General features: G+C 40.1%; 1 protein-coding gene across 5 annotated transcripts in view; it reads right to left on the bottom strand.

Annotated features, from left to right (window-relative positions):
- Positions 1 to 2,400: 2,400 nt before the first annotated feature.
- The window catches only part of LOC145225117 (receptor-type tyrosine-protein phosphatase F-like), a 32,116-nt gene continuing 13,564 nt past the window's right edge, over positions 2,401 to 20,952 (bottom strand). For 2 of the 5 annotated variants that reach the window (XM_080091763.1, XM_080091765.1), the window contains 34 exons: positions 18,141 to 18,251; positions 17,295 to 17,420; positions 16,734 to 16,909; positions 16,325 to 16,488; positions 15,919 to 16,034; positions 14,383 to 14,529; positions 13,722 to 13,868; positions 13,331 to 13,506; positions 12,887 to 13,034; positions 12,316 to 12,612; positions 11,824 to 12,032; positions 11,491 to 11,544; positions 10,894 to 11,011; positions 10,661 to 10,775; positions 10,408 to 10,553; positions 10,049 to 10,340; positions 9,683 to 9,901; positions 9,383 to 9,501; positions 9,157 to 9,304; positions 8,952 to 9,087; positions 8,469 to 8,630; positions 7,944 to 8,128; positions 7,586 to 7,713; positions 7,412 to 7,509; positions 6,915 to 7,214; positions 6,567 to 6,686; positions 6,304 to 6,458; positions 5,934 to 6,057; positions 5,602 to 5,763; positions 5,309 to 5,487; positions 5,076 to 5,202; positions 4,180 to 4,290; positions 3,802 to 4,059; positions 2,401 to 3,539 (listed from right to left, as the gene is read on the bottom strand). In XM_080091763.1, coding sequence (XP_079947889.1) covers positions 3,420 to 3,539; positions 3,802 to 4,059; positions 4,180 to 4,290; positions 5,076 to 5,202; positions 5,309 to 5,487; positions 5,602 to 5,763; positions 5,934 to 6,057; positions 6,304 to 6,458; positions 6,567 to 6,686; positions 6,915 to 7,214; positions 7,412 to 7,509; positions 7,586 to 7,713; positions 7,944 to 8,128; positions 8,469 to 8,630; positions 8,952 to 9,087; positions 9,157 to 9,304; positions 9,383 to 9,501; positions 9,683 to 9,901; positions 10,049 to 10,340; positions 10,408 to 10,553; positions 10,661 to 10,775; positions 10,894 to 11,011; positions 11,491 to 11,544; positions 11,824 to 12,032; positions 12,316 to 12,612; positions 12,887 to 13,034; positions 13,331 to 13,506; positions 13,722 to 13,868; positions 14,383 to 14,529; positions 15,919 to 16,034; positions 16,325 to 16,488; positions 16,734 to 16,909; positions 17,295 to 17,420; positions 18,141 to 18,251 — 5,393 coding nt within the window. In that variant the 3' untranslated portion in view covers positions 2,401 to 3,419. The remainder of the gene's footprint in view (positions 3,540 to 3,801; positions 4,060 to 4,179; positions 4,291 to 5,075; positions 5,203 to 5,308; positions 5,488 to 5,601; positions 5,764 to 5,933; positions 6,058 to 6,303; positions 6,459 to 6,566; positions 6,687 to 6,914; positions 7,215 to 7,411; positions 7,510 to 7,585; positions 7,714 to 7,943; positions 8,129 to 8,468; positions 8,631 to 8,951; positions 9,088 to 9,156; positions 9,305 to 9,382; positions 9,502 to 9,682; positions 9,902 to 10,048; positions 10,341 to 10,407; positions 10,554 to 10,660; positions 10,776 to 10,893; positions 11,012 to 11,490; positions 11,545 to 11,823; positions 12,033 to 12,315; positions 12,613 to 12,886; positions 13,035 to 13,330; positions 13,507 to 13,721; positions 13,869 to 14,382; positions 14,530 to 15,918; positions 16,035 to 16,324; positions 16,489 to 16,733; positions 16,910 to 17,294; positions 17,421 to 18,140; positions 18,252 to 20,952) is intronic. The other 3 variants (XM_080091764.1, XM_080091766.1, XM_080091767.1) reach the window with 3 other exon arrangements.

The raw sequence follows: 20,952 nt of genomic DNA, 5'->3' as shown, positions 1-20,952 counted from the left end.
TATTTTGCCAAGGCACTTTAAATTTATGAATATATTTAGCTTGGACCGCGAGTGCTCGAAAAAATTGCGAAGGGACCATTACAACAAAAAATTAAAAAAGTTTGAGAAACGCTGGTCTAGTTAAAGCAGGCAAACGAAGACATGCCGGGGCGACATAATAACGTCATTATTACGATGAAAGAAGATAAGTCCGAGATAAAACAACACACTGATGGAATGAATGCAACCAAACTTATCCCTGTTTTGGACGTTTAAACATTTTTCCAGCACCAAATTATAATCTATAGGCAGGGTTGCCATACCGTCCTTATTTCTAAGATTTGTCCTTATTTTGAAGGGCCATGTCTTGGAAAAATGTATTGTCCTTATTTCTAAGAAATGTCCTTAGTTTTGACTTGAGTCCTTATTTTGTCTTATTTTCAACAATTACCAGTCAAATTCCTGCTACAATTAGAAGTAAACCTAGACCTGAGCTGTAATGAGATACACAAAGTATTTTCTACAAACAAGGAGTTCCTGCAATAGATTCTTTCGAATAGATTCATATATCATGGCTCGTATATAGGCAAAGATTGGTTGCAAAACGTTTGTTTAGTTTCATATGAAAATTTAGTTTTTTGTTTGTCCTTATTTTTGGGTCCATGTCGATGGCAACCCTGTCTATAGGGCAATCGCCCCCTTCGTCCTCTCTTAAATCCGCCACTGACCGATGGTGAGTTATACGTAGGCGATATGTTCAACTTTAAATTTGGCAGGCAAAATTCACACGACACCAAAATCTTTGCATATTTACTGTTTTGTCTGGTGTGATATATAGTATACCAAATAAATTAAAAACTACAAGTTCCATACAGAATTAGTGTTACTCTATAAAAACAGCAAAATTTGTAGTGTCGCTGAAGTAGGATCAAATAAATTACTTACTTTTAAAAAATGTAATAATGTTAAACTTCGTGCATTAAAATTACAGCAACGTTTAGTCTACAAGCGGTAAAATCTAAAATGTAATCAATTTAAAGTTTAAACAAAAATGCATGATGAATGCCTACAATTTTGTTTTTCCAGACGAACAAAAAGAACATTTATTTGCAAAGTGTTTAACTGTAAAAGAACGCAATTTCAGATTGTTTTGTTAATAAGTTGAAAAAAATTGAACTTTCACGTTTTTTATTGTGGTTAGTCGCTTGACAGCAAATATTTGGGGAACGTTTTATTGGATGATTCACAAGTTGTTTTGAAAAAAATATTTGTCTGACAGTTGAAAAAACTTTTTAGGAACCACGACTCTTGTTAAGAGAAACACAACAACTTAACCTTCTAACTATTGTGACTACAAATTGTGGGTAAAACTCTTACGCAAAATTCAGGAGAAATGAGTTGTTTGAAACCCAGACTGATTATTTTTCCATTTGACGTCATTGATTTGTTACTTGAACCTTTTGTTGATTCGAAACATTCAACCTTTTGTTGACGAGCAACATATTTCACGAACGTGATAAACAATTTTGCTCAACCATCGCCGTCAACAGCTCGAGCAGACGGTCTTTCAGTAGGTAAAAGGGGGGATTTTAGGGTTCACCACAACCACCACAGTCGGTACATGGATAACAGTGAAAGACAAAGGAGTTGACCAAAAACAGGTGTCAGAAGGCAACCCAAGCCATCTGTGACTCCTCAACTCCATGGAGAATTGTAGTACTGTTAAACCAAACCTTCGTTTGCACTTTAGGCGCCTAATCTGTATAAGTCTTTACGTTTTTTTCAAAGCGAAAAAGGTTTGACTGCAGTCAATGTAACGCCATGAGAGTAAAAATATGACACTGTTAGAAAAAAACGAACAATTAACAACAACAGAAGACATATTTGTGGCTTGTTAGTAGACCCCTTGGGTGTATATTGGGGGTGTACCAATTGTTTCTTTTTGTAAATGCCCTTACCACACAGCCTAAAGTATGATGTCACCACTTCCCTTTGATGGGGTGCACTGAAGCACGGCTTGACGTATGATTTGTGACTTTTGCACTTATTCAGGTAACGCAATCGAGACTTTACCAGCAACAGTTGTAAAAAAGTACGGATTTTAATTCCAATTGCGTTTAAGCAGAAATTTCTTCGACGTTTTCCCCTGGCAGTAAGCGTAGTTGTCGAACTGAAACTGATTTTGTCAGAATCCGAGTATATCTATAGATATAAGACGCGATTTATGTTCCTTCCATAGGCCGAAGAGATCTCCCCTTGTTAAAACAATCAACGAGATGTTTACACGGTATTTCTATTGCTACACAACCATCGTATGAAGTGGCGTAAACCTAATTGTTGAACAATGATGTAACCTGAAATGCATTCTTTTCATCACCAAACCCTAAAAAAACTATGCTTATAATTGACGAAGGCCCCGGCTTAACAAAATCGACAACACGTTGTATTTATTGTTGACAATGTTGACGCATAAGAAGAGACGACAATTACAGACGACAAAAATGCCAAATAAGCACACAACAAACTGTGAAATAGCTCACAACACGTAAACGCGTCGCTTTCGTCATGATGTCGTAACTGTGACGTCACGTATGACACAATGCAAACGTCAAGTCAGTAAACGCTTTCCAACATTTGAATTCGGAGGATTTGGCGAGAAGAACTTTTGGGAGAAATAAATAGAATCGTTCATCTAAGTTTGCAAGCGACGTAAAAATGCGCAGTCATATATGAATGGGGTTAATGTATTACGTCATCGTCGTTGATGACGTGTCATGGCGAGGATGCAGCTAATTCTAAAATGTAGCGCGATCGACACAAGAGCAAAGTAAATAAGTGCTACGTGTGACAAATGAAAAGGGAACAAATTTTGATGAATGTTGTTTTGGTTCTGAAGTGGTTTGCGCGAATCCTGGCAATGAGAGAACTGCCTTACAGACACAATTTAACTTAAAACTGTGGCACATATTTCGTCTTGTAAAAATAAGGTCTAGTTTGCAATTAAAGAACATAAATGTTTAAAAATTCCAAGAATATTTGAAGCATGGAAGACAAAAAATGTTGAAATAAAAAACAACAACCGCATGATTCAGCCTAACGCGTTAAAAATTTCATTTAGTATCTATAAATATATTGATGTTCACTGTAGAAAGCGTGAACATTGGTCGTATAGTCTGGCTTTCTGCGGCTACAAGCTATACGCCTAATCCTAGCTTTCCAATGGTTCTAAAGGTAATGATATTTCGTCTGTAGGTTTGGTCGGACCCGCCGATGACAAACAAAAAGCGATGCAATTTTGTGACGACCGTGGGACGTAATAGGTAAGTTCAGTGTCCGTGACAAGTGACGAGATGATGGCCAACGACCAATTGCGAGTCTGTCACGTGAACCTCTTGCGGCGTTCGTTGAAGAAAAGGAAAGTTCTGGAAGTTAGCCCGCTGTTACGCTGTGGTGTAATGATCAAACGAACCGAGATATTCCAGGGCGGCGCGGTAACAAAACTGATACTGATCTTCAGTTTGGACCATGGCTGGACGTTGAGTGCGAAGCATTTTCACCGTCTGCATGAAAAATTAAAGATTGTTTAAAGCTGTAAATCAGGTTGCACATAATTTACAACTTACAAATCACACCAAAAACTTTTGCTACAACAAGCTATGCCTGGTGTGAGATTTTTTTCAGAAAATTGGTCACAAACTTTTTTGCTTTTATTGATTCTTTTGAAAAACTGCAGTAGTCATTTGCCAAAAATAACATAAGACGTTGACGAAATAACCGTTTTAATTTAGAGTTTAAATTTTAACAAGTAAAAACGAGACGAACCTGAAACATGTCAACAAGGTTTTCGTATCTCATCCGCTCGAGGGCGATGCTGAGGGTAATAAAGACGCCGGTCCTTCCCACGCCGGCACTACAGTGGATGGTGATTGGACCTTCCTGTCCAAACTGCTCTTTTGTTTTGTGAACTTGACCGATAAAGTCAATGAAGCCTTCGCCGGATTTCGGTACGGCTTGTTCAGGCCACTCAGTGAACTGGAACTGTCGAACCGTTCGTGATTGGCCATCCCTAGCGTCCGTTACCTGACGAGAACAAGAGTGCATGGTTTGAATTGAAGATTTTTCCCCATATCACTTTATATGGGCAGGCAATTTTTGTCATTATTATTGTTCACAAAAATTTCCTTGGGAGATTTATATTACCTTGAATTCGCGTAGAATGTATTGCTGCATGCTGTATTCTGACATGGGATCGACGACAAAATATTGGTAACGGGCCGATCTCTCAGCTGGCCAGTACTGGTGACATTTATCCTGAAAATAAAGCAAAGTTTTAGCAAAGAAAATACAATGAAAAGCATGGGTCACAATTGTGACCAAATATTTTGATCAGGAATTTATTGACTAAATCCGTATGTGCAATTTAGTGTTGGTAAAGATAATTCTGAATGAACCCTAAATCCCTGGTTAACAAGCTACAACTGAAACAAATTGTATTTTACGCATGTGCCAATGTGACCAAATATTTTGGTCATGCACAATTATGTTGTTTTGTTCACTTTGTTTTCCTTTTGCACCGTCACGCGCATTTCTTTTCTCTTGTGTTATTTGGTTTGTGGCACGTTGTTAGCATTCCCTTCGCTTGCCTGTAGGGCTCCATGGATTGCGCTGATTGGCCTGGAACGCGCTGCTTTACCAATCAGGCACTTACAAAAGCAACTTCTGCTATGCAAAACAGGCTTTTTCTCTGGGTGGCGCGTGTAACGCGAGGTGTTGGTTTGTTGAAGGTCGCCACGTGTTGTTGCATTTTAACGTGGCTATACTTTTATCGTGGTTTATTTTATAGTTTTAATAAAGTTGCGCTGCCCAAAATTAAACCAGTGCGCGGTATCTTTGGCTTTGGTGGTGGGCCGTTATTGCAGGGTTCGGGCACAGAATATTTCCGTAACACAATTGCGAAATTATCCTGCCATTGACTCTATACTGAAATATACAACCCCACTACGTTCTTTTATTACATTTTAACAATTAATCACACAAAGTTAAACGAACAAATAGGTCAATGCCACAAAGTAATACATTCGTTCGCAGGCACTCACCCGTCCGTTTTCTCGTAATTTCGTCAACATGACAACGATGGTTGAATTATGCTCCCACAACATTCGCCAGAAATCATCCGTAGTTTCAGGAAGTGGGCCTTGCGTGGCAATGTAGGCGCGTTTTTGTCTAAATTTAAGGTACTTTTGAGATTCACGCAAAGACGATACACGTATTTGCAGGATATGCATTTAAACACAACTATTTTAAATGTAAACAATAACTTCGTGCTTACCTGTAACCGTCAATAAAGCTGGCATTTATGTAATCGGATCCTTCGACGCCTCTGATTGGTTGCAGACACACTCTGGTGCCCTCGTACGGCAAAATGTTCACCAATCGGTTTTTGAACTTGTTGCAAGGGAGATTGGCGCTTACGAACCGTGAGGCAGAAGCTTTGTGACTTGCCAATCGCTAAGAAAAAACATTACGTTGCAAAATAGCAAACAGAAATTGCACCATGGGCCGCTTTTTAAATTTACAAGACATACTACAAACTTATGTGTGCAAAATGTTTTGTTTGCAAACCTTGAATTCGATTTCCATTCCTGTCACGGGTTCGTCTCCAGATGACGAAGTAAGTTTATGGAGATGATTGAAAAGGTCACCAGCAGGTAATTCCGTGTTGCCGCAACTTATAGCTTCCAATAAAGCGTCATGGACAAATATATACTGATCCTCTGTTTGGACCTGTTGAAAAAAACGTTATGTTACTATGACTAGAACAGGAGTTTTTTTCGGGCAAAAAATGCATCGCAACTGAAAACCCTATTTGCTAGATTTTAAAGTGAACAAAGCTCGCATATGGAAAGCAAAGCTCGCATACTAAAAAAAAACATTTGTTTACGTGTTTTACGTACCATGTAGTTTCTTTCGGCTCTCATACACGTCACTTGACCATAAACATCAACAGTGTCTTCGAACTGTATTCGATCCAACATTGCGTCAATACAGATAAAGCAGCCAGCTCTACCCACTCCAGCGCTAAACGAAGAAAACATTTTTTGTTAGGAACAGAAACTATAACTTTACATTACGTAAGTGAATAACAGAAAGCAACTGACATTGAGTAGTAAAGCAAACACAAGAAACGGGCCAAATTAGCGACTCTAAGCTACGCTGGGACTTATACGTAAGCGCGAGTAGCGAAATAAAATAATTACTTGCTTTTTTCGTATGAACTGTGACATACTATTTTTACACAACGATAATCGTTCAAATTTAACGCACCTGCAATGGACAATTATCGGCCCGAATTCCGGTTGATAACAAGTTTTCACACGTCTCATGAAGTTTAGGACTGGCGTTGGGTGTTCAGGTACACCGTGATCGGGCCAGGCTGTATATTGAAAGTGTTTCACTTCGCGCCGATCGTTGTGTCCATTCTGCAAAAGAAATCGTTAACTATTGCTCTAATCTCCCAAAAAACTTTTCGTTTAAACTTTCAACAAGTCACGGAAAAAAACGTGTATGCATTGAGAACTACGTTGTACCTTCTGTAGTATCAGTGTTCGAACGCAGTACGTTGCAAGTTCAATTTCGTCGACAGTCGTCACATTCATCAAACCGTATTGTTCACTACTTTGTGTCGGCCAGTATTGCTCACATTTCACCTGAGAAAGGGGAAAACATGAAATAATGTAATCAAGACGCATTGCATGAATTCGGTTGAAAGGTTTGTGTTTTCTCATTCAAACAAATATATAATCTTCCATATTCGAAATTATTTGTACTAGCTTTGACGAGACGTTTTTTGTAGAACAAAACCTGCATATAGTACACCTTCTAATGTATTTTGTAATCGTTAAGAACGGGCGATAACAAAAACGTTAATCGCCTACCTTGCATCTCTCTTCACATTTTGTCATCATCACAATAATAGCAGTTCTTTGTTCCCACACCATTCTCCAAAAGTCCTGGGTTGTTTCCCGTGTAGGTCCTTGTGTGGCGATATATGCATTTTGCTTTCTGTAACCACTGATGTAGTTGGCGTTGATGTAATCTGACCCTGGCACGCCATCTATCGGCGACAGCGTAAGACGGGAATGATCGTAGGCGATGACGTTCGCGTATCGGTTTTTTGACTTGTTCACGTCCAACGTCGAATGTTCCCACATAAATTGCTGCCCAGGGTCGATCGACTGAAAACAATAACAAGTGCGTTACAATTCAATGCGCACTAAGGAAAAGGTAAGCCTGCGAAGATTGTTAGTAAAGGTGCTGCAATGTGAAGAAAACATGAGAACAGTTAAAAATGTAATCTTCTTTTACCCTGGTAGTCTACATTATAACATTTCATACAGAGTAAACGCAAGATCAATTTGCCCGAGTAAATTACCTCGTATTCTTGGGAAAATTTAAGGTTGTCATTTGCCCGCAGTCTGTCTGTGTGGGATTTAAACTCGCTTACGGGTATTGGTGGGTGACTCATCATACCTGCGCACAAATAAATGAAATATTAAAATATCCAAATGTCACAAAACATGAGAGATTTGCGCGTTTTGCCACGAACCTGGTGTTTGGCAGTTCTGTCTGCGCAATTCAACTGGGTCGTGCTCGATCTGTTTCGTTGTTGATCTATGTTTGCTAATCGGTGCGCTGTATTTGACTTTCCCGTTATCACTCTTCATCCGTTTCCTGCTAAAAATGCACAAAAAGAAAAATGCAAAGTCAAAATATAACAGCCATCTTTAAAATCATATTTGATTTAAACACAAAATGAGATGTGGATTTGGATGATAAGGCGCTGAAGGCTCGACATGCTACTCACCTTTTGGGGCTTAAACCATCACAGGTCCAACGCAGCGTCAAAGTTAAAGGCACAATACAATTAGAATACAAAAAGAAACTAAAACTAAAAAAGGGCTTACCGTTTAACGCACACAATGATGAGAATAAGAAGAATAAGAACAACACCAGCGGCGATCGGACCGACGATCCAAGTGGAACCGGCGCCTGTAACAGCTTCGGTTGGTTGTGGAATATTCGATGGGGGTTCGGGTACCCGAAACGCGTGCGAGAATGGCCCCGAAGTAAAGCTAAGCTCTGCAGGTCCCTGAAAAAGAGAAACTGGTATTTGATTCACTTGGCAACACAGATTTAAAAGTAGCTGAGTACAAAACTAAAAACTTGCACACATGATCAAAAACGCGTGTCTGCGTGAGTTTTTTTTTCCGTTTTTTATGGGCGCGTGTAAAACTTTGATAACATAGCGGGTGTAGGAAGGATTTCAACATAAAAACTGTTTCGCGATGAAATTTTGCCTGGTGAATTTTTCAAAAAAGTCAAATGCTGCAGCGACTGTTCGTCACAACATGTCCATGAAAATGCATTTATCGCGTTTTTCTCCTAAACTATTCTATAATACGCCTATCATGCGAAGTAAATTAACTTACCCTAGGATTAAGGGTGGCTCGAACAAAAACTCGATATTCGAATTCGGAAGCCAGAATCTTGTTGACGAATCCACCATAGTTTTTCCCGTCGCTAATGTTCATTGATTTTCTCTCCGGCATAGATGAAAATTCGGCAGCGATAAATGGAAGCACGTCGCTTGTCTGAAACAGGAATATAATTGATCAAAAATATGAAGTAAATAATATATTCAACGCAAGTATTTCTCGAAATGACGTGGGAGACCAATAGCCATATACTTACGGAACAGGCTCTTACACAGAAATGCAACCTTATAGTCTTACCTCACCTTTAAGCAAGTAGTATTTACTACAGACATATACTCAATATAGTTCCAATCAGTATGTACGTAAAAACTGCATATAATCAAAAAACTGTAAGCATCATCTGTATCTTAAAATCAGATTTAAACAAAGGTTAAAGTGCTGAGAACACTTTGTACAATTTATTATCGTCTTACTGACCTCGCGTCGACGCCTTCTTCTCCTTCTGCGGCGTCTTCTCATCGTTCTCGAGTTCGCCACAAGTTGATCGTAGCTAAACTGATCGGTCGTCACGCCATAAGTTTCTGCAGTGCCGGGCACAACTACTATTGAATATCTGGCAAAATCAAGATATGTTTAACATGAGATGCAACAGACGAAAGCTATAAATAGGCAAAAAACATACTTTTGAACGTTGAATGCATTGTCGACACCAAATAGCTCCAACTCAACCACACCATTATCGTATTCGTTTCTGACACCAGGCGAATACTTAATCAGTTTAACTGCAGTCCGCTCCATAATCCAAGTTGTTCCTAGTGTGGTCCTCATTCCTGAAATCAAGAGCACATTAATTAAGAAAAGTTAGTTTTTGACGACAGTGAGTGTTTTTTTCTGGGCGAAGTTTTTACCTTGATAAACACCAGACAATTCTACAGAAAAGTTGTAAGCCGTTCCCGATGTCAGTCCATTAATAACAAATTTGTTGGATGATGTTTCTTGACGATGGACCATAGTTTCTTGTGATGTTCTGCAAAACAAACCATCCAATTGAAACAAATCTGACTAACCAAAAACAAACTATATTTTACTTTCCCAAATTTAGTGCATTTTGGTTAAGCTTATTAAACTGACTTAACACAATTCAGACGAGGGTAAGTGACGTCATATGAATCATTCTGTTTAACAACAAAAGCATGAAACTCCCTTACTGGAAAGAAACCGTATAAAGTGGATCAAGAACTTCATCGTCTGCCGGTGTCCATTTTAGCCAAGCAGCAGCGGATGAAATTTCAACAACAGAAAATCCCTTCACTGTAATGTTGGGTCGTTCCATGGTAGGAATGTCGATGTTTTCAACTTCAACAAACACTGAAGGACTTTTCGGGCCCTCACCAGCTTCGTTCAATGCCGAAACCTGGAACTCGTATCTGAAAGTAACAGAAAGATTTAGACCGACATACGTGTAATATATATAGTGCTTGTGAAATATCAATTTACAGTCTCGACAGAAAAACACTTAATTGTTAGCTGAAAAAGTTACTTTTTTACGGAAATACAATCAACAATGTTTTTACTGGGACTCTGGCTCGACTTGATGGAAGAGAATCAGCGGTTCTACCACTTGGCGGCGGTCGTAGAATCCATCATCCATAATGGACTCTCTCCAGTACACTGCATAACCGGTAATAGGACCGTTACTTCTCTCCAGTGGAAGAGCAGTCCAAGTCAGCTGAATAGCAAGGGGTTTGTCGGTGTTGGGTCGGGCTGGCGTTGGATCGATGATCGTACGGCCAGACAGATCACGTGGTGCATACGTAGGTTGACGCGATGGCAAAAAGATCGAAGCGACTGCCTCTGGACCAAGACCTGTAAGACGGTTATAGTTGTTAGATTAAACGCTCTTTTAACGTTTTATATTTTTTGTGTTAATTACCTTCAGCATTGGAAGCGGACAATCCGAATTGGTATGTCCAACCTGGAAGCACGTCAGGTGGCACAAACCGCGTGTATGTGCGGTCGAATTTTCGCGTCTCCCATCCTTGTTTATTTTGACCAATCAGATTCTCGTTATCGGTGCACCTGGAAACATCACTTGTTAGAAACCAACATCGCGTTTACACAGTATACAATCTTTAAATTATCTTTTTCATTTTAAGACTCATAGCGGAAGATTTTTTTTGCCATACTTGTATCGAATAGTGTAGCTGATGAGAGGTCCATTGGTATTGGTCGGCGGTTCCCAACTAACGATGGCATTTCCTTTTTGTGATAAGGTTAAACTCAATGTCGGCTGATTCGGGACTGTTCGAACAAAAAAAGGCAAATTAGCACTAAATCTATCAAACAACTATGCACATTTGCAGTTTAGTGTTACATTACACAAATTGACAAAAAATATACAAAATCGAAATCAATCTACCTTCTCCTTTTGTCATAACACTCGCTGCTTCACTGAAAGGACCGGAATTTTTACGTGTAAAAGCTGCTACTTTAACAGTGTAACTTGTTTTCGGCTTAAGTTTGGTGATGACGTATTCCTGCAATGAACGATGTTGGTTAAATTTAATACGAAGTTTAAACACATTGTATCATTGACAACCACAAACGTTAATAGCTGTTAAGGAATTTAATATTTAGTGTTTAGTAAAGATAAATTGTTACAAGTTTTAGCAGTTCACCATAGCGTAAGATTAAAAAGGCAAAAAAGAAAAAAAGAAAAAAAAAAAAAAATACGGACAAAAACAATATGTGTCCCCTTCATAGAAGGGGACCCATAATTAGAAAAATTATTGCCAGTTCACTCAACACATGCGATTAAATAAAGGTTTATGATGTAAAACAAAACACGCCACCAGCTGAATTACAGTAAGCGTGTTTTCACCGCCGATAAAGTCCGTTCAGAAAAATGGGAAGGAAGTTCGGTATTGGTAAGTGCACCGAAAAAATTAAAAGGTTTGGTATTTATTAAGACATGAAAGAGTTATTGCACTTCTGCAGATTTGGGGATGCTTCTTACCATGTGTTTGATGCACTTTTCATAGCGCTTTCGTAAGTTGGGGTTACGGCGACACTATATACACAGCACACAAACAATTCGGTAACAAGTGTTACATTGCAAAATCCGGTTAACGCTATACACACTAACACCCTCACAACAGGACTTTTATATACTGCTATATAATTCCAGTTCTATAGCAACAAACGCCAAAATTTTGGTCAACTAAATGCGTATCTTTTAAAAAAAAACAACTTATGATATACACAAACAATAAAAGTAGGCCAAATTCATTTATTGGCATCGGACATCAATCTATGAAGCTAACAGAATTATCAACTTCTTAACACTTACCAAATCTCCAGTATTTCCGGGCAGAAAGTCCTCCATGTAAGCGCTCACAACCTGCGTACGCCCACCAGTGGATGATGCAACCGCGTAGGCAATTTGGTAACCACGAATTTGACCGTTGGCCGATTCAGTGGGCACCGCTGTCCACACCACCCGCACTGCTGTTGTGTTGACTGCGCGCAGATAAACTTTACGCGGTGCCTCATCAGGATCTAAAAAACGCATGACATGCTCAATTGCAATGATGAGTTACAAAACGTGGCTTACAATTTGCATACCATGCCTTACATAGATCGAGCAGACATTAATAAGTTAGAACGATAATCCATGCGGCCTTTAGGCACGTTAGAACAGATCATAAATACTTTAAACAGGCAGTAACGGATGAACAAGGGATGATGGGCTAATCATCATCCCCCCAATACTTATTAGACATCAAGTTTACAACGTAAGTTCGCAGTAGCAGTATATTTCAGATTGGGCTTAAAAACATACTTGACTCAGCGGTACGAACTGATACCACATCGCTGTCTGGCCCCTCGCCAACCTCTGTACTGGCGCTCACCCAAACCCTGTACTCAGAGTAAGGTTTGAGACCAATAACAGAAACTCCTGTGAGGTTGGCTGGGGTAGTTGTTTGCTTGACATCATCACTTTGTGCCAGTTCGTAGTACACAGTGTATCCGGTAAGCTCGCCATTACGTAGTTCCAAGGGAGGGTGCGACCAGCGCACCAGGAACGAACGAGCTTCAACTTGCTCCACAGCGACGTCTTGCGGTGAGGCGGACGGAGCTGTTTCAATCGTCAGGGGACGCGAGAACAGTCATGCAATTGGTATTCGGTATACGGTACACATGCGACAACATATAAGACATTCCGCGGCCATTCCAGTAGGTCGATGGATTCACGGAACAAAGACGGATGCAAAATAAAAGAACAAAGGCGCTTCGTTAGTTTGGTTGACGACAAATATATTATAGAATCACTATTTGTTCAGTATTTTTGTTCTTTATGTACAAAACCATTCAACAGTTAGGCCACATTGAACTTGTGTACAATGACTTACAGTCTGGAAGTGTTGTTACAGATATGGGTGGTGTGAATGCTCCCACTCCCGATGTGGTTTTGGCAGCCAACTTTAACACGTACTCAGTGCCAGGGTGAAGGTTGTTTAACGCGAAAGAGCTAATAGCCCCAACAGAGTATTTCCTCTCCTGAAAATAAATACTTCGATTAACGAAAAATTTGACTTGCAATCGCCGACTACGTGACATTAAACCAATTTGGTATCGTGAAGTCATGGTACATTATCAAACACTCGCTGCCCTGTTTAGACGATGATCCCATACAGATATCAATTATCTGCCGCGGCAGCCAGCACCACCAGTTACCCAAAGCATTGTGCGAGATGGCAAGTGACCCCAAAGAATACTTATCAGTTCCAACTACTTCAGCGGTATGCAATCTCCCATTGATACGGGATCAGCACACAGCGTTTCTCAGTACTCACTCTGCATGGAGACGACCTGTTGCAGCTGATGTGGTACGACAAGACGTAGCTGTTGATTGTTGCCGACGCTTGTCGCCCTGTGGTGTCAGGGCCCTTATAATAAGGTGGACTCCATTCCAGTCTGATCATTTGTGAGGTAACCGCTGCTCCACGAAAGTTTTTAGGCTGTGAGGGGACTGCAAAAAAGATGTTGACATTTCAATACAAAGTAAAATGTGGGTGTAAATAAGGCTTAAATTCAACATAGAGATAAGAATGAAATTTTGGATTTCCTGTTTTTTGTAATGTAAATTTGAACGATAAAAGCAAAAACTATCGTTTCTAAAACATGGCAAACTTTAACCTAAAACAATTTTTTTATGCAACGTTTTCCATGTTGAATATTTCTTACCTCTTTGGTCGGTTTTCACCATGACCACCTTTGACAAGGGACCGAGCCCGACCGATGTGGCTGCAGCGACCCGAATTCCGTACGTAACTTGCGGCGTGAGATCTTTCAGTGAGGCGAGGTATTTATCACTCGTCTCAGTATTCCATTCTAAAGCAAATGGCGTTAATGGCTCCACTAATACTGCGTGTTGGGCAAAATTTAAGCTAACACAAAACCCAGCTACTATTGACTAACAAGAACTACTTTTTCAATACATAAGTACAGAGAACAGGTCGAGATATCTGAGAATCGTTAAATTTGTCAGGGATTTTCAGTCAAAAAATTTCGATATTCGGGGAATCGCGTTACGCTCGTTACAGCGATTCTGTAACAGTGCACGGGCAAAAAGCAAACAACATTTTGCATTATTTATTTATGGCACATTTTTACGTTTACCCCTCTGATGGGTATCAATTATTGATGGCCAAACTCCGCTCAATACAAATTGACGGCACCAATCCAAGAACTGTCGCTAGGAGGATCGGTGATAATGCACCGTGTGATTACACAACATCCAATCATAACCTCATTAATATTTACGAAAACAAAACACCTCAAACGCAGCAATGCAAATCTGCGGCTAAAATTTGCAGCCGATTTGCAATGAGACAATTTCTCTCACCGTCGATGGGAAGCGAAGGAGCACTGCTGTAGTAGACGGTATAGCTTGTGATGTTTCCGTTCTGGTCTTGTGGAGCGTTCCATAACACCATCACTGTGTTGGTCCCATAAGGATAGGCGGTCACTTGTTGGGGAGCACTGCCAGGTGCTAAAAAACGTCAAAAAGGTTTAAATTTAGACCAAAAGGTGTTTGAATAACGGAGCACGGTTTTCAGGATTGTAGCAAATAAGGCTAAATTTAATATGTTTTCAATTGTGATGGCATGAACGCCTGGTATCGGGCATTGTCAGTATCGCAGCATAACTCAAATCGGTAGAATTATTTGAGAATTGCAGGTTTTATCGTTACAATTTCCCGGGTATTATCACCTCACGTTTCCAATAATTTCGCGAAATCCCACGTGAAGTGATCGACTGTTCTCGAATAACTGACAGATAGCGGGAAAAACCATGGTGCGATAAACCGATGCAACAGTAAACCTGTGCGTTTGTTTCTCGCTGTATACAGCACACAGTGCGAGCAAACTTGAACGTAAACAATGCCTCGCAGCTTACAACGCATCGGACAAGCACCAATCCGATTAATTGTAAGCACCTCTGGTGGTTTTGTGATATTTCCAAGAATAACTGCGTCTCGTTGGGAACCCAAACTTAGCAGCAGCGTCTCTGTGCAGCTGTCAAAGCAGCCGATCGCTCTCACGCTTTATTAAGAACTGCGACTGTTCGGTAAACATACGACACAGCATCACTGCACACATCCACACCTGTTCCACACGCCGCTGTCTTTGCGTCATGTCTTAACGACCCAGGTGGACAAGTTACGATGTTCGGTTTTATTGCCGAGCTCACTAATTTGCGACCGCTTAACTACGTTTAAAACCTTTTTGTTGCCAATTTTTAAGTTGATAGAATTTTAGTATCTCCGTGTATTGTTTAGCTACAATGCAGGAATGTGTTACATGGACCAACAGTTCAAAATGCAAACTAATCGAATAAAATGTAGTCTCGTCAGTTGCTCTACAACTTTTTTATTTGTTTAGCTTTGTTTATAATGATTGTTGTTCGTGGGTGTCCACTGGGACAGCCCGAAACTGGACTTGCTAATCGAATGACAAATGGGCTGCAAACAAAAAACGTCACTACCACGTCGACATTCGAGAGACGGGCACCAGTCACGTGACATGTTTACCAGGCGACCTTCGGTTGACCCTTGTCAGAATAATTCCTTACTATTTTAAGCGCAGAATAAGATAACAGTAAAATTATAGATCATACATATTTCGATCTACTTCGTTACTATGCCCAAGCTTTGCGCGAGTTTCCGGTTCTTATTTAATGTCCTTGTATGAAAAAACACAGTTCAGTTTGATTGTACCTGACTGTATTACCAACCAAGACTAAATCGTTTATCTGAAGCCATTTGTGCATTTTCGCAATGGCTGCATGTTTCTTAATGCTTCGTTTTTTTTCACAGCCAGGTTCATTGGTTAAAATGGCGGAAGCAAATTGTCCACAAGACATGCAATGATATCAATACCTGCTTCGCCAGTTTTTAAAAAGATCGAAGTACTTCTTTGTCCTTCGCCCAACTCGTTGATAGCAGCCACTTGGATCTCATATTCGGTAAATGGCATCAGTCCAGCGATTGTAAAGCTGCGAAGGGTAAATAATATCCATTGATATAATGTTTTCAGGCAATCACGACATTTTATTCACGTGAAACGGCGAAACCCATTTACAGCGATATTTAATACCTATATAAGGCTTGTGGGATGGGCACATTGACATTCGAATAACTTTCAGGTAAAAAATGCCGGAACTAGGTACAGTAAGTGTAGTATCGGGCGGAAATTAAGGTCAAGGTTAAACAAAGAAGCTTTAAAAATGGGACACAGCACAAAGACACTGGTATAAATCGATGCTAAACGCATTTGTGAGCGCACCTGGTTGAAGAGATCCCAGAAAGAGAATCAAAAGCTGACCGAACTTTCGATGCACGGTAGTAGACTGTGTAACTGTTCACCGGTTCTAGGTCCCCTGATCTCCAGGTCACTGACAGTGAATTGGACGATTCTCCGTTGTCCATTCGTCTCACGTCGACCGGCGGCTGAAGACAGACAAAAGACGGGGCGTTTATTTTGTCACAGTTACTCAATACAAGTGACTCGGCTTAATTTGTACCATGGCGGGCAGAACGAAAAGGTCCAATTTAATTCGACACACCGAAGAAAATGGCACGGCACTAATTGAAACATCGGAAAGTACAAATATTGATTTTTTTGGCGTACTCAAAAGGTACTTTTTACGTTCAAAACCAATCTTTGCTGTTTCTACTTTCTATTATGATTGTACCTTTGGCAAAGCCTTTACATGGACCTGGGTTGTGATGTTGATTGTGCTCATTAGGGAGCTGGCAATGCAAGTGTAGTTTGCTGATTCCTGTATGTTTTTTAGGGGTAGCACGAGACGACCGACCACGAACGACGACGAAGGTTTCGGCAAAACATCAACGAAGCCATCAGAGGTTTCTAAAAAAATCCACACATAAATTTTTGATGCCTGCTGCATATTATAGATGGAAGTTTTTGTGTATTTGCGATATCAACTTATCACAAAAAATGGTGATTCATAATTTTTGACAGCCAAGTCATGTTGTGCTGATGCAAAATCGAAACTGAGTAAATTTTACGAAACTTATAGCGGATAAGATGGTTTTGAACTTTAATGTTTTACAGTAAGCCCTAAAGCTGAAGCGGTGTGTAAAACTAAATCTTTTGAACGGCGTAAAAGGATGATATCGATTAGGAAAATAGACTGGAAGAAACAATATGATTTTTCTTACAAATTGTTCATATTCTTTGCATTGTTTCTATGCATTTTATTTACTTTATTTTTCAATGTTGAGCCACGTACCTTTTTGCCACCGGACGTGGGGCATGGGTGCGCCAACCGCAACACAAGTAATATTGAGATCCGCATTCTGCAGAATTTCGTAGCTTTGGTGAGGTTTGATGGAAAAGCGTGGATGCATTCGGCGAACTGAACAGAACATATTCTGTTATTTGACAACATATTTATTTTTCACAACTCATATACCTAATGGACAATTGAATAAAAAACATTTTTTTTTTCAATTAAGAATTTTTTTAATTTTTTTTTCATTTTTGACACAAATATGGCTTGATTTGCGCAACATCATTTAGCTGTTAAATGATGTCAGACAATACAACTAAAGGTTAGAATAAATTCGCCAATTTATTCTTGTCAACAGGTCAAATCAAATAAATCTTGCACGCGACAAAGATTTATAATCGATTACTTTTGTACGCTTCACAGAACAGAGGTATAAAAATGTCTAATGCAGGCAATATATGCAGAGTTTAACGTATGTGTGGAGTTGTAGGGACGACGTATGAAATATTGAGCACTAACACATACTTACCATCTCGGGCTGAAGTCCAAACAGAGCAATTAGGAAAAACAAGTTATGACTAGAATACACATCATGGATAACCCCAAAACTTATGTGATACTGACTTATACCACACGGCAGTCGTGTTTTGAAAGATAATTTTGTAATATCGAAACCACCATCTATTGAATCAATCATAGAACTAAAGGATAAATTGTGTAAACATGATCTGATTTATTACAAAATTTGTCTGTTATCGAACGCCACGTTAAATCAAACTTTACTTTTAGCTGTCAAAAAACAAGCCGATTTAAAGTCGCAAAGTTTTAATTAAAGTGCAAGCCTACCTCGCACATACAACCGTGCATCGGTGGAGAAGATAGTGCCATAGTGGTTGTGTCCTGCACAGTGATATCGCCCAACGTCCGTGTCGTTGCTCCTGTGGATGGTGAGGTAACCTGCAAAACAGAAAGCTCATGCTTAAGATTTTACTCTTACACCGCCTTCAGTGGCGTGGCAGACATCAATAATGCACGAATGTTTACTTTACAGGGGGTTTGCTCGGTGATGGATTGTATGTCATCCAGCGACGATGTTTTAGGCAGATTTTGTAAACGTTTTGTACTGCTGCTTTTAATATAAATTCATAAACTGTAGGTATGAATTCCTACCCGTTGGTAATCAAAGATTATATAAGGCATTTTTTTTGCTGGGAAGATTTCAAATTATATTAGTTGGAATTTGACTGAGAAAAATGTCGCAAAACGGTTTTGGGGTAGGTCTCAAAATAAAGTAAACAAAACTATGTCCAGTATATTATTTAAAATAGTGCCAAAAAAGAGTCGTAATACAACCAGTACCAAACCTACACAAAAATTTAAGGCGCCGAAATTTATTAGCTCGCTGGCCTGAAAAACCTTTACTTCATTTTACCCCCGTTGATACCAGACAGTGATATAGGAACATGTAAAGCTTTCTAAATAAAAGCCCAAATAACTGTTCATAGACCGAACTCGTAGCATGTGTTTAAACGCAAACACAATGTCAAGGGTGGCTTATGATTTAATGTGCCTACGTGTTTGATGTCATGATCAGCATCGACGATAAACACACAACAATGCTAAAAGCTCCCGGGCGCTACGCGTTTATTTGTAAAGCTCTCCATCACAAAGCTGCAGTTCCCTGAATGCAGGGTCCAACTAAAATCCGCTGTTTACGTTTGTCTTTTGTGGAAGCGCCGGTTACCACAAACTAGCAGGCTGCACTTCTCTATAAACGCCCCGGGTTATCCACGAGCGATTCGCGGCATGGAAATTGTGTCTGGAGATCGCGCAATTATATGTTATTGTCGCTTTGTCCACACTCGCCCACAAAGAGATAAGGAAGAAATTGCCGTAATTGCAGAGCGCCAGACAAAAGCTCACCATTCTGCGCATCGTTGCATTACCTTCCTGTAAGAGCTGTAATTGACCGTTTTCAACGAAGCTCAATTTGACCGTATTGCGATAACGTCATTTTATGTACACAGCTATGTTTGGCGCCGAAGTCTGAACTTTGTTCCTCAACGAACGTGACAACGCTAAAATACTCACATTCATTTCATAGGAGGCAAAGATCGTTTGAACACGCATACTTATGTGCTTTGTGATAACATTTTGGGATTTTTAGTTCAAAAGTAGGGGTCACTTTAGTGCAATAGCCGCGGCGATGACCAATCGTTACAAATTCGTATTGATTTTTGCTTGGTTGTAACGGCATCAGTGGAGGGAGTTTCCTAATTTTTTCCCCAGAAAAACAAACTGTATCTGCAAAGTTACCATTTGGAAATACCTATCTTAAACAATTATTTGAAGTACAGCCAGGACAATGAGTTTTGAAAAAATTCTCTCGCCAAGTGACACGGACAGGTGATAAACGTAAAAGCAAACGCTATGATGCACTTGAATGATAAGATAACACCTGGGTTTACGTGACATTTGGTGTAGAAACCTTAATTTGGTGGTGTATGATATTTTAACAGGCTTATCTGGAATATTTGTCTCATGGCAACGAGCTATCAACATAGACACAAACATTTTATGTTTCCCCGAAACCATTTAGCGTGCGTGGTCGGAATACGGTAAACCAGCGCTACCAATTAGAAGTCGTTTATCAACGAAGCCTGCACCAAGCAGCAAACAAAGTAGTAATTTGTTTCTTTAGTTCAGCACCCAGGGTGTGGTCAGGTAGGAATGCGGCCTAACTACAAACACACCAAATCTACTGTGGTGCTTGGAAGTCAACGGGTCCCTGATAATTAGCGTACACAACACACAAGTGAGAATATCGCGTGCAGGTTACTACGCCAAGTCGACTGTGCGGTTTGACCCCGTACCGATGTGGCTCATTTTCTAGTTCAGGTCGAGGTTTAACAGACCATTTGACGGATGCCGTATGTCTGGTGGTTCTGTATCGAGGTTTTTTAGGTGCGAGGCTACGACTTCATCTGTTCAGCGGCGTTAAAAATCGATTAAACCGATTGATCTCTACACGACTTTCAGTTTGAGCGACACAAAATGTGACAAATTAGACACACTTAAGAGAAAGGCACTTATGACAAGTCGGACGATCGACGATAAAACGTTTAACGGAATAACAAGACAAACGCCCTTTAAGCAAACGTATCAGCCTTAAATTAATAATTACACAGTTTGCGTCACTCAGCCTTTTAGCGCATGTTTTAATATTCAACACTCATCACACTTTAATGACATAGAACGGGGTGTTTTGGGACAAAACAGGCCGTGTCTTTGATGTAAGAACGCGCTAGGTCACCAGGTGTCAGTATTACAGGCCGGGGTTTTACTTCAACAAACGTGGGTGTAGGTGTAGGGTGACACGCACGCCTTCGAACCTCAGCACGCAAATCCACGTTCAAAAAGCCGTTGCACGCCATTGGTCGCTTCTTCCCACGACAAACAGCGCTTTAACGAGTTGATCGAAGTTTGCCATTGCCGCGTATTCATCAGACAGGGATAGCGAAAATGTGTGTAACCAGTTATGCGCAGAATGAGGTACACTGGGGCGAATGTTTCCATATAAAGTGTTTGTAAGCGAAGGCGGGGGCATAATTGGGTTTACCACAAGTTTACTGTCAATAGTTCCGTAAAAAAGCTGAGC

This window comes from Phallusia mammillata, chromosome 4 (assembly GCF_965637545.1).
Source record: "Phallusia mammillata chromosome 4, kaPhaMamm4.hap1.1, whole genome shotgun sequence".
In the NCBI taxonomy this organism is placed as follows: domain Eukaryota; kingdom Metazoa; phylum Chordata; class Ascidiacea; order Phlebobranchia; family Ascidiidae; genus Phallusia; species Phallusia mammillata.
Note: the sequence above shows the minus strand (reverse complement) of the source record. Positions and strands in the feature narration are given on the sequence as shown.